Source organism: Solea senegalensis, linkage group LG8 (assembly GCF_019176455.1).
Source record: "Solea senegalensis isolate Sse05_10M linkage group LG8, IFAPA_SoseM_1, whole genome shotgun sequence".
Classification (NCBI taxonomy): domain Eukaryota; kingdom Metazoa; phylum Chordata; class Actinopteri; order Pleuronectiformes; family Soleidae; genus Solea; species Solea senegalensis.
The window spans coordinates 8977367-8993590 of NC_058028.1; the positions used below are offsets into that span (position 1 = coordinate 8977367).

Genomic DNA, 16224 nt, shown 5'->3' on the forward strand with positions numbered 1-16224 from the left:
GATATTGTTGAAATTGCACTTATATTTCTCAAGAAATGCCATGTTTTGTAAAAATGAAGTTCTTGTTGGTCATAGGTTATTATGCTATTATTTTACTGGTCTGGCCCACTGTAGATCAAATTGTGCTGTATGTGGCCCCTGAACAAAAATGAGTTTGACACCCCTGCTGTAGATACAAACTCAACGACAATAATCAAAATGCACATTTTTCAAAACTCTAACATAAACCCTAATACCATTTGTTTATTGAACTTTCACACATTCACACATTACATTTGAGATCTACGGAGCCCCAGACATTACATGGTAAAAAAATAAAATAAATTGTGCCCATGAAATAGCTATAACATGCGCACAAAATACTATTTTGTGGCCACGAAATAAGGATAATGTGCGCACAAAATTCTATTTTGTGGCCATAAAATAAGTATAACGTGCGCACATTACACTAATTAATACTACCATAGAGCGCCTCCTCTAAGGTTAAAGGTAGAGGCAGTGGAGTGGCTAAAGCTACATGATGGACAAAGATAGTGTGATAGAGTTTTATTTTAGGCTGGGAATGAACTACAAAGACATTCTGAAAAGCCTGTCATTGCAAGGAACCATTATTACAGAGAGAGGCAGGTTTCTTTACCGGCGCAGGTAGGACAATAACAACACCAAGCCGCTCAATTTGCTTACCCAGGTGTCCAGGAATGATAATATTATTAATTAGTATTTCGTGCGCACATTATACCTACTTCAATTTATTTTATTTGTTATGTCATGTCCAGGGCTCTGTAGAGATCAAACCTTCAAGATGGCTGAACAATGGCTATATTTTCGCAGTGGTGTAGTCTGCGTAATATGTAGGTATATGACATTTATCAACTGCAAAGGGGCCAAGATTTACGTATAACCACTTAAAAATGATCAGTGTTCTATATCTCTTGTGTGCAATTAATTCTTCGTTTCTCACAGTGCCATACATCCAGAATGTAATTAGAGGTGTGTGGAACGATCGACACGGTTGAAGACAATAGACAATAAAAGCTCCACTGACATAACCATGTGGGAGAGGCACAGATTTCTGTGTCCATTTCGTTTAGACTACTTATCTTTCCAGGGTGTGGCCTGTAACTATAGAAATCTATGTGGAAGACTAGACAGTGTCAATATGAACACACGCAGATCTTGATCTGATCATGTGCAATATATATATAATCTGCACAGTTGGTCATTAAAATCAGATTCTGATCGGATACACTTATAAATCGCCATGTGTCTGGTGTGAACCAGGTTAAACACCTGTTGTAGAAAAGGCTCCTCATTTTGAGAGCAGACTCACCAAACTATTCAGTTCAGTGGTCAGTTTAGTGAGTCAGGTTGCTGTTCACTGGAGTTCCGGCAGCCTGTTGTGTGAGAACTATGCGTCATTGACAATACAGTAAGTGACCAGACACCATGTTTATTACTGCCTGGTTGTTTAAGTGTCGTATTTAGTTGCTACCATGTGTGTTAGCGATTACCATGTTCGCGCTAGCGGTTAGCGCGCTAGCTGGCTAACATGTCATTTAAGATAAGATAATCTTTATTTTTCCCTCAAAGGGGAAATTCACTTATTACAGCAACAAAAATATTTTAGACAGATGTGTGCAGACAGCAAAATTAGACAACACAAATCAAACAAGGGATTAAAGAAAGGTAAAAACAGAAAAAAGGACTATAGTGTATGTACAGAAAAAGTTATGGACATTATATACAGTGAATGAAGGATAGAGAAGTATTGAACGTTGCAGGTAGATGCGTAAATACATTTAGTGATTATTGTTTATACAGACTCAGTAAGAATATACATTTTTATAAATATTATGACTATTGCTATTTGCTGTTGTGTTATATTGTTGGTTAGCTGACATGTTTAATAATATGTTGTGTTATGCTGTGTGATGTCAAGACCATACTTGTTTACACACATGCCGAGTTGCAAGTTGCTGCTCCAACTGGAAGTAAAGTGACGCTAAAGGAAGAACGGCTTCATTGGTGTTCTTACTCATCTGGCATCACATACAGTCCTTACCTGGGCCTCTCCAACACCTGTGCTCTAGCTCTTAAGATGTATGTAAATAATATTAACTACACAATAAAATAGCTAACTACAGCTTTTAGGACAATCGTGAAGTAAAGTCAACACCACAATGGGACTGCTGTGTCTCACCAGTCTTTACTGTCAGCCTAGTATTTTGTCCTGTTTCTGTGTCAACACTCACAGCTTTGACCAGATTTCAAACTCAAACAGCTGTCATTGGTTTTATGGCCGTTATAAACCCTGACTGACGGATTCACAGCCAACAAACCTTACACTGGTGTGCAATTGTGTTTGTGTTTTTAACATTTTTAACATTACTCAAAACTGTTATGGACACAATGAGACGAAAAATAAGCAAATATGTGAAGCTTTTTTCAATCTCAGGTGAGGAACCTCAGTGGGTTTCCGTTCCCACTGAGTACACACAGTGAGTCTGTTATTCTCAGGTGGGAGTAGGGGGTGGGGGGTGTCTGCTTTCTCTTTTCTGACTTCAGGTGCCAGGCAACCTCCCTGCCCTTCACATTCCCCAGTATCGGTCACGTGACCACAGTTTGGCCAGAGCCAGTGGAGCATGACCGCAGAGACTCTCAGAATGTCTTTCCTGACTCAGCCACCCAGCCTTAGGTATTTGATGAGGTCCAGTTTCCATGGGATCCTTTAGTTTACCTGGTCACTGTTTACTGCATGATCTTGTTGGTCAATGATTGTCAGCTTTTGAATTTCAGGAGAACTTAGACAAGCAAAAACAAACAACAAAGCAACAGTAGAGAAATGAAAACATGGAGCAAGTACATGTTTGCACAGTGTAATAATGGGGATAGAAAAGTGACACATGGGCTTTCACTCTTGACCACCAGTATATGATTTTTCTAGAAGGATGGTCATATATTCACTCCACAATTACTACTTTATTCATTCCTTAACCAAACACAGGAAAGTGATTTCTATTCCTGAGTGATGGGGATACAAAATGATTTATTATTTTGTAATTGTGCTGTTCTGTGGGATGAATCTTGATAAAGATAAATTATGATTCTGCAATAATACATAAAGACAGCTGAATAACAATACATAATGCCATCTGTCTCACTAAAGCATACAATAGTTTTCATCACTGTCTTGAGTGAAGTGACACTGGCAGTGAAATGTGTTTTCTTTAGTTAAAATGTTGATTTTTTTTGGTGTCAGCGTATCAATAATATCATATCATATAGTTAGATATATATTATTTACACAATAGACTATATATAGTTTTCTCTGTTCATGCCTGCCCACAAAACGAAACGAAATATCTAGAATAACAACAGTAATAGTCATAATTAAAAAAAAAATCTATTATTCTCAATAGAATTTAAAATGAGCACTAATGTGTAATTACTGTGATCAGGACCAGATGTCAAACAGCGACACTGATATGGGAGTGAGTGACAAAACCTGGAGTGTAACGTGATATGGCATTAACATATTTACCATGAGATATTCATGAATTTTTGAAGTAGTCGTTGTCATCGGGTGTGACTGTGTGTTTGCCTTGAAAACCAATGATGAACAGATGACCAGTGTTTTTGAATGAGCTGTTGGAAAGTTAAAGAGTTAAAGAGAGTGTGAGAACAGAGCAACTCCCAGATGGTCTTAGAAACAAAACGTCCTCTGCAACCTTTCTGTTCTTTTGTGCTTTCGACTCAAACTATTCAACAAAATCTGAGGTCACACCTTCATCATCATACCTGCTGTAAATGATATTTAAATCTCAATGAGACTTCTTTATTATCATATCAACAATAAAACCCATGAAAATGTATTTTATTTTATGTTTTACTTTTTTAACTCATGCCCTAACCAGTTTAAAGTTTTGTTTATTAATCTTTTTTACCTCATATACTCCGCTCCATATTTAATAAAAATTTTTTTTTAAGTTTTAGTTAATGTTTTTAGTTAATGTTGTATTGAATCTGCCTTCACGTGTGATAGAACGTAATAAACAATGTACAGTATCTTCATTTTTCATGAAAAATGGTTTACAAGCATAAAAACAAACACGTTATCAAAGTTCAAATAAAACGCCTCATGGTTTATGGGTTGTTTCCTTGGAACATGATGTTGCTAGGCACTTCTAATTTACTCTGGGTTGATTGGCCGACAGCAGAAGAGCACCACAGTGATACACGGTGGCTCCCACAGATATGTAACGGTATAAATATGCGGCAAAGGTTTAGGAACGAAAGCACAGCCAAGTACCAAGATAATCAGTCTAAACGGTTTGGAGACGAAACAAATCATGTAACCTGTCGACTTCGACTTCCACTCCTACCTGCTCACACTTCTCACCTCCGCCCGTCAACTGATCCTGTGGCTAACTGTTTTGAGCGTGTGTGGATAAATTGCCAGGTGGTGGTAACGTAGCTCTCCAGATTGAATGTCAGGGTTCCTTTTACAAAGGCACCTGGCATCGTCATTTACTGTTACCTGAAGTTCACTGACTCATGCTGTCGCAAAAAGCCAGAGTGGACCATCTTATAGACATAAAAAGATAAGACAATACAAGCAGTATCTAAAAAAAAGTCATGTTTATTAAAAAACAAAACAAAAAAACTTGTGAGTTACACGTACAGCAGTGGAACATAAAACACAAAGACAATAATTGTTTTAGGTGGACCCGAGGGCTTTTGTTTTGCTTCGGTGGACACTGTAAATGATTCAGAGTCCTCTGCCACGTCCTCAGCCATCTCCACTCCCACCACACGGTTACCAAAAGTCACGACTGTTACGGGTTCTTCATGATATTCATACAGTATTTACAAACAGTTTAAAAGATGCTTTTCATGATCATTTAACACAAGTGCTTTATTATGAAGCAGTAATGATGGTTGTTATAAAAGCTGAGCTGTAAACATTAAAAAAAAAAGAATTGTGATTGTACAGTTGTGATAATATTTAATGTGTTAAATGTTAAAAAAAACCTTTTCTTTATAGTGATCTTAAAAAAAAAAAAATTCCACTCAAATGTCACATATCCTGTGCATACTGTCTCAGTCACTAAAAAAACCAAAGGGCCTAATTTAATGACACTCAATATTACAGGCAAATTCAAACGCATCCTTCAATGTGGAGTCTCTTTGTTCCTCAACGCACCCTCGGGTTAGTTTGGACAGTCTTTATTCTTCCATTTTCTCCATTTAAACATAGTCTTTCCTTTCCAACGCGGGGCCACCTGCAGACCGCGGGGCAGAGTAAGCCATTCTCGAGGGGTTGTATCTGGTCTCGCGTGGCGGACAGGAGCAGCAGAGGAGTCCACCACCAAGGATGAGGAGCGCAGCGGCCGCCCAGCCGATGTACAGCGCCGCCCCCAGCTCCCTGCGTTGAGCATCGGTGAGTAAAGGGTTGTAGAAGTCCCTGATGATGGTGTTGGCAGACCACGACACTGGGATGAGCTGCATCACTCCGGATACGATGAAGAAGACACCAGAGATGATCATCACCTTGGCCTTGGAGGCCTCGTCTTCAATGCAGTTAGTGCACTTGGCCCCAGCGATGGCAATGAGCACGGCCAGAATGGCCAACAGGATGGAGATGACGGTGAGGGCGCGGGCGGCCTGGAGGTCTTGGGAGAGAGCCAGCATGGAGTCGTAGACCTTACACTGCATCTGTCCTGTGCTCTGGACCACACAGGTCATCCACAGGCCTTCCCAGATGATCTGTGCCGTCACGATGTTGCTGCCGATGAAGGCCGTCACCCTCCACATGGGGAGGGCGCACGCCACAATCGCAATAATCCATCCCAAAATGCACAGAGATATGCCTATCAACTCCAGACCGACAGACATGCTGAGTCGTCTTCCTCTTCTTCTGCTGGTGCTGAAAGTGTGTCACACTTGTGAGGAACCACAGACAAGGGAGGACTCAGACCCACAGACTCAACTGGCAGTTAAGTTAATTTCAGGCTCTGCATCTGTGAGAGTGTGATCATCTGCTGCAGCTACTTCACCAGTATCCTTTATAAGGCAGATCAGGTGGGAGGGGAGGAGTCCTTGGATGAGCTGACATCACCAGAAAGGGAGGAAGGACCTGAACAGTCTCTGCTATCAGCTTACATGGCCAGCTTTCCAGTGGGCCTGGCCACAAAGAGGCTCTTCACAGCTGAGAGGGCACACAAGTTTTACATGTGTTATTATAACCAAACAAGACAGCTTTTTTCTTTATTTTATACTTATCACTAAGTAAAATGATAGTGTGTAAAATTTCCTCACAATACAATATTGGCGATAACACAAAATCAATTTGATATGATTCACATTATGTTCACTGTACACCGTTACGTTTATATCAACTCACACACAAAAAAGCAGCTGATATATGATTTGACCATTTCATTGAACTTCAGTCTTGACTTTATCTCAATCTAAAGGATAAGTGTTAAGGGTTTTGTGGCACCAAAAAGGGGCAAAGTTGCATATTGCAACAATGTGAATACATGACGGTACAACATGGCAGATTCCGTAGAAGAGGTGCTGCTCAAGTGTGTTAAAAAATGATTTTAAATAGCGCGTTCAATTTATGTTGATTGATCACTGTGTATCTGCCAACATTATATTACCAATAAGTGTATAATCATTTGGAATTTAAAAATAGTTTGGTTTTCGTAGCCTCTGAATAAAAACCTTTTACCTGTACTTATTAAGCCTGTAGGCCATACTTCTACCACCTTGTATTTTTAGGAGCCCTGTTGGAAAAAACATGCATTTAAAAAATGGAAGCTCAGTATGCAAACAAAGATTAACTACATCCTCTCTGGTACAAAAGGAATTTATCTTTGTTATCAAATAAACCACCGTCTTTATCATGCTAATGACAGACGTTTTCAGAAAATCCATCAGGTGAATTGAGGAAATCCCCCTTTCTCACACCTACAGCTGTAAATCAATCAATCACAACTTGTTTCAGCCATAAGTAACTTGTAGATCACCACATAATGAGTCCAGGTGTTTTTCTGCCGTTTTTATTTTATCACTGACTTATAAAAAAAGAATGTCTGACCTCCATTTCTCTGTAAAAGCCTCCCAACCGTCTTATCTATGCTGTGTGGCAAAAAACCTTTACCCAAGCCAAAATACCAGTGAAAACGGACGATTAAAAAAAAAAATCACTTTCCAGTTGGACTGTGGAATAGTTCATGAGGTCATACTTTCTTTCGAACTTTCTTTGACTTTACAGGAATACAAACTCTACCTGAAGTTACAAGGTCTTCAACTGACAGTGGGATTAAGTTTGGACAGCTCTGATGAGTCTCTCTGTCTGCCCTTGAAATTCTTTAGAGGCTGGGGCTGAGAAATGCCACCCCCTCCCCATCCTCTCGACTCTAACCCACCCCCGCCACGCAGACTCCCCCTCTGACATGAAATGGTTCCATTGTTTGGAGGGGCCAGTCCAGAGAGTTGTGTGTGTGGAAGCTGACAAAGCAGTGGTTCTTGTTATCAGAGACCCCAACAGACATATGGGAGACACACAGGTGAATAAACCCCCAGTTGTCACTAATGGCTGGGTATGCAGGGTGCACTTTTCTCTGTACCATAAACATCTTACTGGATGTTTTTCTTTCTTCTCCTTTGATAAGTTTTCCATTTTCCCCAATGGATGTAATTTTTTCCAAATGAAGATTAAAGACAAATGGATGACTCCTTGGGTATGACTGTGAGAGGTCAGGTTACTCATGAGGTCCCAGCAGAATCCAGAGCACAAAGCACAAGTTACACATTGAAATATTGTCCTTAGTCTTTGAAATATCAGCTGTCTGTGTAGATGTAGATGTCAAAATCAATGTCAAACATTTGAGAGAAAGTGATTTACAGCATGTTTATTTCACAGAAAAATGCATCATGTGTCTTCTCGACCTCAGATTTCTCAGTCAATCCTGAGGATTCTTCATTAAACAGTAAGTATAACTCAAAACAGTATATAAAAGAGATTCCTTTTCTATAATCAGGTGACAAAGTATGCAATTCAGTTTATAAAGTATAAAATATAAAGGCAGCAGCACATTTATTACCATATGTTTGGTCGCCTCAGATCCACCAACAGTGACAAAGTTGCAAACACACAAATAAAAAAGGAGGTTCTGTAGAAAAGGGAAAACATGGTGATGTGAGCTTTCATACATTTCATGAAGACAGATGAATCAGTGAGTAAAAAATGACTTTCCAGTTTTCACTTTTGTCCATGAAGTGTGAGAAATGAGCAGGTGCATGTTCACACATAGTCTCTCCTGTTGAAGCCACTTGGGGCGATGGACCTGGTTTGCGAGTAAATCGTCCTTGACGGAGGCCCGTACATCTTCTCAGGTTGCGGGGGGCAACTGGAGCAGAGGATGCCGCCTCCCAGGAGCAGAAATGCGGCTGCAGCCCAGCCGAGGTACAGAGCAGCACCGATCTCCCTCTTCTGTGCCTCAGGTATGATCGGGTTGTAGAACTCCATGATGATCGTGTGGGCCGACCATGACACTGGGATCAGCTGGGTCAGAGAAGCCAAAATGAAGGCCACCCCGGCTGCTATCATCACTCGAGCCTTGGCTGTCTCCTCATCCACACAGTTGGTGCACTTTGCCCCCATAATGGCCACCAGGACTCCCAAGATTCCCAACACGATGGAGATGATGGTGAGGGCACGGGCAGCCTGAAGGTCAGCGGTTAGAGCCAACATGGAGTCATGGATTTTACACTGCATCTGTCCAGTGCTCTGCACCACACAGTTCATCCAGATGCCTTCCCAGGTGATCTGCGCTGTAACTATGTTCACGCCAATGAACGCTGACACTCTCCACATGGGCAAGGCGCAGGATATGATGGCCGACATCCATCCCAGGACGGCCAGAGTCACGCCAAGTATCTCCAGTCCCAACGAAGGCATGTTTGAACAATGTTAAAGCTGATAAAGTTCCTCTCTATCTCAGACAACAGAAGCTGATGGAGTGAGTGTTCCCTGGAGAGCTGGTCACACATATAAACAGGGCATTTTTCCAGCACAGAAGGTGGAGTAACGCGGTTATTGGCCAGAGAAGAGTTCAAACTGTCTTCTGTCCCTCCTAGTTTTTTAAAAAAAACAGCCTTGGCATGTACATGGCCTCAGCTTAATCATTCAACTTCCTCGGCCCCGGTAGCACTCTCATCTGTTTGGGTGAGGGGAGAGTAAACAGAGGCCCTGTATCTCAGGTCTGTAGTAGTTAAAGAATGACAGACACGGTAAAGACGTGTGGATGAATGATTGAAAGTGGAAGACACCATATCAACTGCTGCAGCTTTCTCATTGTACTTCTGTCTGACAGATGAGTGAAAAGTTCAGGACTTGGAGCATAATCTTGTCAAACGCTCATTTCATGGTTGTGTACAAAGGTTGTGAAACCCATTTTTCTTTAATCAATGTGACCAATGCTTACTGAAGCTGAGGAAGAGGACAGGATGGGCATGATTGAGAGGCTGACGGTGGGAGATGTTCTCTGGAAATCAGTGGGAGTACTTGGATTATCTCCAGCGTGTATTTGTATCTGTCCTGTAGGAGCCTCTGTATTCAAGTGAAACTGATAAAACCTGCATGTTTCCATTTACTATAACCACCGTCTTTCAACAGATGAAGATAAGACCTAAAACCTTTGCTGGTTGTGGTGTCGCTGGCTGTAGCAAACGCGCCTTGATGAAAGCAGATGTCTGACAATGAGCAGTACTTAACAGAAATGTAAAGCAAACATTCTATTTATAAAAACAAACATGATGTGAGCATTAACACCAGCTGAGTTGTGTTACTAAAAGTTTTGGTCCTCTCTTCACCTCAGGTATATTATTTGCTTGCAAATATTTCAACTAAAGTGAATGACATCTTTGTTTAACTTGTATCCCATGATTTATGTGAGTTTCCGTCCACTCGTCAAACTTCTTTAGTGCAAGGACAGAGGTTCAGAATGAAGAGTGGGTGTGAAAGAGTCTCAATTCCCCTGAATACAACTTGGTGACTCATCAGGACTACTGGATGTAGAAGTCCTTAAGTCCTTAAATACACAGTATGTCATTTCTGCTGATAGGGGTCCCTCAACATTAAAACAATAACACAAGATATAGTTTGATCTCACCAGGAAACAGCATGGGATTGTGGGAATTGCTGTCTTGTTGTCTATTTCGGTTCCCTCTGGCAATTAATCATTATCATGTACATGATTACTAATTATCTAGGTAGTTCAAAACACTCAAAGGGTGTCACTTGCTTCAATTCAATTCAGACAGACAGACGACTTTATTGATCCCTTTGGGAGGTTCCCTCGGGGAAATTAACATTAATATGCTTGTAATGGGCAGTGCTACTGTTGTGGTCAAGCATGTCGAGTCCACATAATGAAAGGTACACACACTCAAACCATGGATCACCAGGGCAATTCCAAATGTATAAAAAATCCTGAGTGAAAGTTATATCACAGAACAGGGTTGACATATTGATGCATTTTCAAGTGTTTTTTTTTATTTTTTTGTGGGTACAGGCTCCAGGCTGTGTTGCTTTATGCACTTAACAATAACTTAATTTAGACACCACAGGAAGATGAAATATGATGTAATAATGTTTGGGTGCGTCCAGCTAAAGTATGTGGTGCTAAAGAACAGTTGTACAGCTGCCTCAGTGGTGTGTGCGCGCGGATGATTAATCTGTCTCACTGGTTACCGTGGGAGGTTAATAACTGAGACCACATGCGATAGCTGCAGTGCAAACAACACAAGCCCTGTCTAAATATGCAGTATCTGCATGTGGAAAGTACGCAGGATATGAACGTGTATTTCTCTCAAAAGTCAGAACGTCTATGATGCTGATTCCACTTGTACAATGAAGCAAAGTTTGTTAATGTTGTGGAAGCTGAAGGAATTGTCTGTAAGTGTGCACAGGGGTGTGGTGAGGGGTGAGGGCTCTTATCAGTGTCCTTGTTCTGAAGGTCACAGTGCACCAGGGAGTATCAGAGAAATACACTGTGGTCTGCATACACCTCCACCTGACCTCCTGTAGGCTCAGCCCACATCACACTCACAACTCTTCTCAGCATCTGTCTTAAACTGTGAGTTCTCATCATGGAATGAGTTGAAATTCCTCTTTAAAGGTGATATGTGTAAATATAGACGTACATGATGGAGGAACTGATAACAATGGTGTAGCCACTATATTCACAACAATATATTCCACATCCGTTTCTCAAACTTACGTATGTCAAGTCTGACCTATTTTCATCATTTTTTATGGTATTTAATGTGCTTGCGTTCAGATTTCCTTTATCACTTCTGGTAAGAGTTTCATAAGGAAACACTTGTCCTTAGAAGATATTTAATCCTTACAGTCTGGCTGCATTTAATTCATTTCAGTGGTTTTACTGTAAGTATGAGGGCACTCCAAGTTTAGTTTAACATGAAATGTATATTGCTCTAACAATAAACTCAGATTATAACATGAAACACATTGTTCTAAGAATAAACTATCACGTAATGTTTTTTCAAGCCTGTGTGGACATCATTTTCAAATCAGATCTGTGTCACTTCAGTGTGTGGTCCTGATACATATGTGGCCAACAGAGCAGTCGTATCAGAATCCCTGCAGCTTTTTCTGTCTATACGTAATACGTAATGGGGTTAGTGTCAACATTATTGACTTGCACAGTATCTTGTCTTATTTTTTACATGCATTCTGTTTCAGTATGGAGTGGTCTCTAAAATATGATGTTTTCTCTTGTTGCCTTTTGTTTTTGTCTTTTGTTGGGCAGTCATGCTCAGGTGAAAGACACTGAGTCAGATTTGAAAAAATGTGTCCGTTGACCTGAATGTTATCTGTTAGGCGTAAGTATCCGAGCTGAACGTGACCCACTTTCCTGCTCCTGCCTACCTTCCCACACACCTGCCACTCATTACTCTGATTGCCATTCATCACCTGTGCTGCTCTTAAGCTCAGTGCACATGTGGGTGGGTGATTTTGAGTTTTAACCTTTAATACATGCTACTTAAAAAAAAAAAAAAGGCAAATTTTCAAGAATTCCTGCCAGGGTGAGGATTATTTTCTGCTTTAACGGTGTTTGTGAGGAGACGTGGAGTTTTCGGCTTGTGTGATGGATTCGGATGCAAACTTGTGCTGGTGTTAAACATTGCTAACTGAATTTGAAACTCACTTTCACTGTTTATTTTTTCAAGAATGTAAAACGATAAACAGTGTCCAAAGTAAGGTGTAAAATATTTTCTGTGTTTAAATTGCATTAAATATTTTAGTTCTCTTTTTCTGAATTCAAACACATTTTATCTGCCCTGGAGCCATTTGACTGTGAACGTATGAGATTTTTTGTTGTTTGTTTCGTGTCCACCTGGTATTTGTTTGTTAGCGGCGTATCATATTTAAATCTTCTGTTTAGTTTAATGTCCTCATGTTGTGTGATTTTGCAGATCGACACTAAACAGCAGAGCTTTCCCTCAGTGGCCCTTTCTCAGAGCACATGTTGGACCTTGAATCATTGATAGAAAATTTAAGGTAACTTTAACACACATCTTTTCTCTTTGCCATTTTGTTTGTTTATTGTCATTTCGCTTCATGCCAGACTTTCTTTTCAAGTTGCCTGACCTCCTCATAACCTGGATTCTCTCAAAGCTTGAACCCAGGTGACCCATCGGGTCAATATGTTATATAGAAATGCACTTTTGTGTAATATAAAGACAAAGCAAACACAACAGTTCTTATTTTTTGGGAGATAACCGATGCAGCAAGATTCTTGGTGTTTGAGTCGGTTGGACTCGATGTAGATCACCTGGACCTGGTTAAGTCCTGTCTTCAAATCAGGCCTGCATTCTTTTAGCCTTTTTTTATCCTCTGCTGCAGCACAATCCCTTTTATTTTTGTTTCCAGAGACCTGGTGTGTAGTTTGGGCATTATTTGAATGTGGGTAAAAAGCCATAAATGTTGAAATATCACGTGTCTTTGCTGCATGTGTGCGTGTACAAGAGCAGATCCCACAGCAGTGGTAGAAAGCTGCTGCCAGACTGAGCACTTAAAGAAGGGGAGGTGCAGTTCATGAAACACAACTGCGTCCCACACACATGCAGTACATACACACACACACACGCCCACCCTATGGGCCAGATTGACTATCAGAGGAAAGAAGAGTCACTTCCTGTGCTCAAATCAGGCAACAGATCTGATCAGAACACTCTGCTGATGCAGAACTGATAGAAAAGCTGCTGAAACTGATCTATGATACTATAACTTGTAACCTTGTGATGGAAAGTTGCTTTTACATTTATTTCTTTAGATATTTAAACTTCACATTCACAGAGTTGCCGATACTTTTAGCCTGGGTAGTGTTTGAGACGGTGCTGTGGCTGCAAATTTGGTTTCAGCAGGAAATGCAGAGGCAGATGAAATCACGCGCTTGCTTTTACAATGATCTGTGGTCACACACAGTGAGGGGACTTGGTACCCGCTGTTTAAAATCATTAACCTTATTGCTCTTTCCTGTGTCTCTGATAATATTGCACAAACAAAGTCTGACATCGAGGCATTTCATTTAAGTCATTTGGCCTATTAAGCCTAAAGTATTAGATTAAAATTATAGTGGAAAAATTATAATTAAGTATAACACTATCTGCGTCAAAAGTGGAAGATGATCAAAGTGAGGATCTTTGCTATTTCTAAATTTTAAAAATTGCATCGATCAGGGTTTTGTACCACCGTAGTGCTGTGACGGCAGCATCAAAAAGTTTTAGACAAAAACCTGATCTGTTCAAAGTCCTTGACAAACCTGGTCCTTGTTTTAAATAAAGACTGAAGAAGAATAAGCTAAAACAACTTACAAGTGTTACCTGAATATTTATTTCCTGTTATGCAAACCAGGAGGACTGTGCTATTGATTGTAGGCTTTTAAAGGCACAGTATGTAACTTAAAAAAGACCAAAAATACCTTTTTGATTGTGTCGTGTAGGACTGTTGAAATCATAGGAAATGAAAAACACTGTTGCTCACGATGACGTCATTAAAAGGTGACCAAAGTGAAACAGCGCGTTATTTTAAATAGACACACGAAAAGAGTGTACTCAACAAAATATTACATTACTGTAGTAATTTTTTAAAGAAATGTAAATGCAGAAATGTTACAGATTATGTCTTTGACATATAACATTAACGTCATCATATGAAATTGACATAAATGAAGACTAGTTAAGATTTATTTTGACGTTTAGAGTGCAATATTTAAAAGTGTCTCATTAGATTTGGAGGTGACTCCACTTCTGCCCTATTTCAGCTGGAATATCTTCATGTGGACAGTGAAGGAATGACTGAGTGAATCCACTTCTCAGTAAATAAACCCCCTGATCACCTGAATGACTGAAAACCTTCACCAAACATAAACCACCCACAACCACTTTTTTTCTGCGACTCAGTTTCACTCTTGCAAATGGAAGGTGAGCGACAGTAGAAAGGAAGCACATGAGGTGATCTTCTACAACAAGCACCACATTGTTCCTTTTTTCTTTTTTTTCCATTTCCCTTGAAACAAAATACCTAATTTTGCTGTGCACCCAGCACCGCTCTTATTGGTCAGCCGGCCTGTTTCTGCATACCACACTGCTGGTTACGTTACACTTAATTTAAGCATCAGTTTCTGAGTCTGTGGTGTCAAAGTTTTCAATTACAAAGTGAATTTTCCCCATGAAGAGAACTTGAAAAGAAATAAAGTCTTTGGATATTTTATTTATATGCCCATAAAATGTAAGCTTCATGCATCAAATACATTTTCTTTTTTTTAATGTTTGAAATGAAAGATTAAAAATAAATCATACAATGCAGAAAATCATAAAACGTGCTTCTTGTTTGCTTACTCGTAATGCTCAAACGCTACATGAACGCTTGCATCGTTTTCATCTGCATGCTTACACGTAGTCTCGCCTGGTGTATCCGTTGGCTGACATGGTTTTGACTGCAGTGTAGTCCACGCGGGGAGGCACGGAGCTGCCGCCACTCGGCGCTGTGGTCGATCTCCTGTGTGGGCAGGAGCAACAGAGAAGGACCCCCCCAAGAATGAGCAGGCAGGACGCAGCCCAGCCAAAGTACAGAGCGTTACCAAACTCCCTCTTGGCCGTCTCCTCCAGCAGCGGGTCATAGAAGCCCAGCACGATGGCATGTGCCGTCCAGGACACAGCCACCAGCAGCAGCAGTCCAGCCACCACAAATGTCACTCCAGCTGCCACCACCAGCTTTGGTTTACTATTCACGTCCCTGCTACAGTTGGTGCATTTGGCGCCGGCCACTGACAGGCAGATGCCCACAATGCACAGCACCATGGAGACGATGACCAAGGCTCGAGCCGCCTGCAGGTCTACTGGCAGCCCCAGCATGGAGTCGTGCACCTTGCAGTGCATCTGGCCCGTGCTCTGCACTGAGCAGTTCATCCACAGACCCTCCCAGATCACCTGCGAGATGACAATGTTCTGACCGATGTAGGCAGCCACCCGCCACATGGGCAGGCCGCACGCCACCATCACCCCCAGCCACCCGGCCACGGCCAGGATCATCCCGAGGATCTCTACGCCTGCAGAGTACATCGCTGGAGCTGGGGATGGAGAAGGAGCCGAGCAGGACTCTCTGTCAAGTCTGTGTGGACAGAAGGCCTTCTGTGTCCACAGGCTCAACCCTCCTGAGACGCAGGCGATATCAGATCCTGCATAAGACTTTTAGTGCGAGGGGAAGACGGGGGAGAAACTGATTCTACCTTCTTTATACGGCTTGGCGACTGAAGGTGGAGTCAGCGTGAGGTGGCATCATGTTTACCTTCAAACTTATGAGCGTATGAGGACACTTCAAATTTATTTTATTAATGTTTGCAAAAAACTCTTTAAATGGAACCATTGCTCATGAATATCTCTGTATTCCTGCTGCAAATTTAAGTAGGTATAAAACAATAAAATGCTTTTTCTGAATTCCAAATTTCATTTACAGACATCATTCTGTTCTCACAATATTTTCTGTCATCAGTTTTGATTGTACAGCAATGCAAATGTGCCAGTGATTCTTTATTAAAAAAAATATATATATATTTGACAACCTTGAAGAAAAATGCCGACTCATTACTGAATGAGAGCTCCATTCAAGAAAAAATAAAAGGG

At 40.9% G+C, this 16224-nt stretch overlaps 2 protein-coding genes across 2 annotated transcripts; both read right to left on the bottom strand.

Annotated features, from left to right (window-relative positions):
* Positions 1-4621: 4621 nt before the first annotated feature.
* On the bottom strand, positions 4622-9052 carry LOC122772990 (claudin-3-like). Its single transcript, XM_044031341.1, has 2 exons — positions 8481-9052; positions 4622-5911 (listed from the first exon to the last, which is right to left on the bottom strand). The coding sequence occupies exons 1-2, from the start codon at positions 8969-8971 to the stop codon at positions 5248-5250; spliced, it is 1155 nt and encodes a 384-aa protein (XP_043887276.1). The 5' UTR covers positions 8972-9052; the 3' UTR covers positions 4622-5247.
* A 5725-nt stretch (positions 9053-14777) lies between these two features.
* On the bottom strand, positions 14778-15663 carry LOC122772988 (claudin-4-like). The gene has a single exon (XM_044031339.1). It carries the CDS (start codon positions 15661-15663, stop codon positions 14992-14994), a length of 672 nt encoding a protein of 223 aa, XP_043887274.1. The 3' UTR covers positions 14778-14991.
* Positions 15664-16224: the final 561 nt, after the last annotated feature.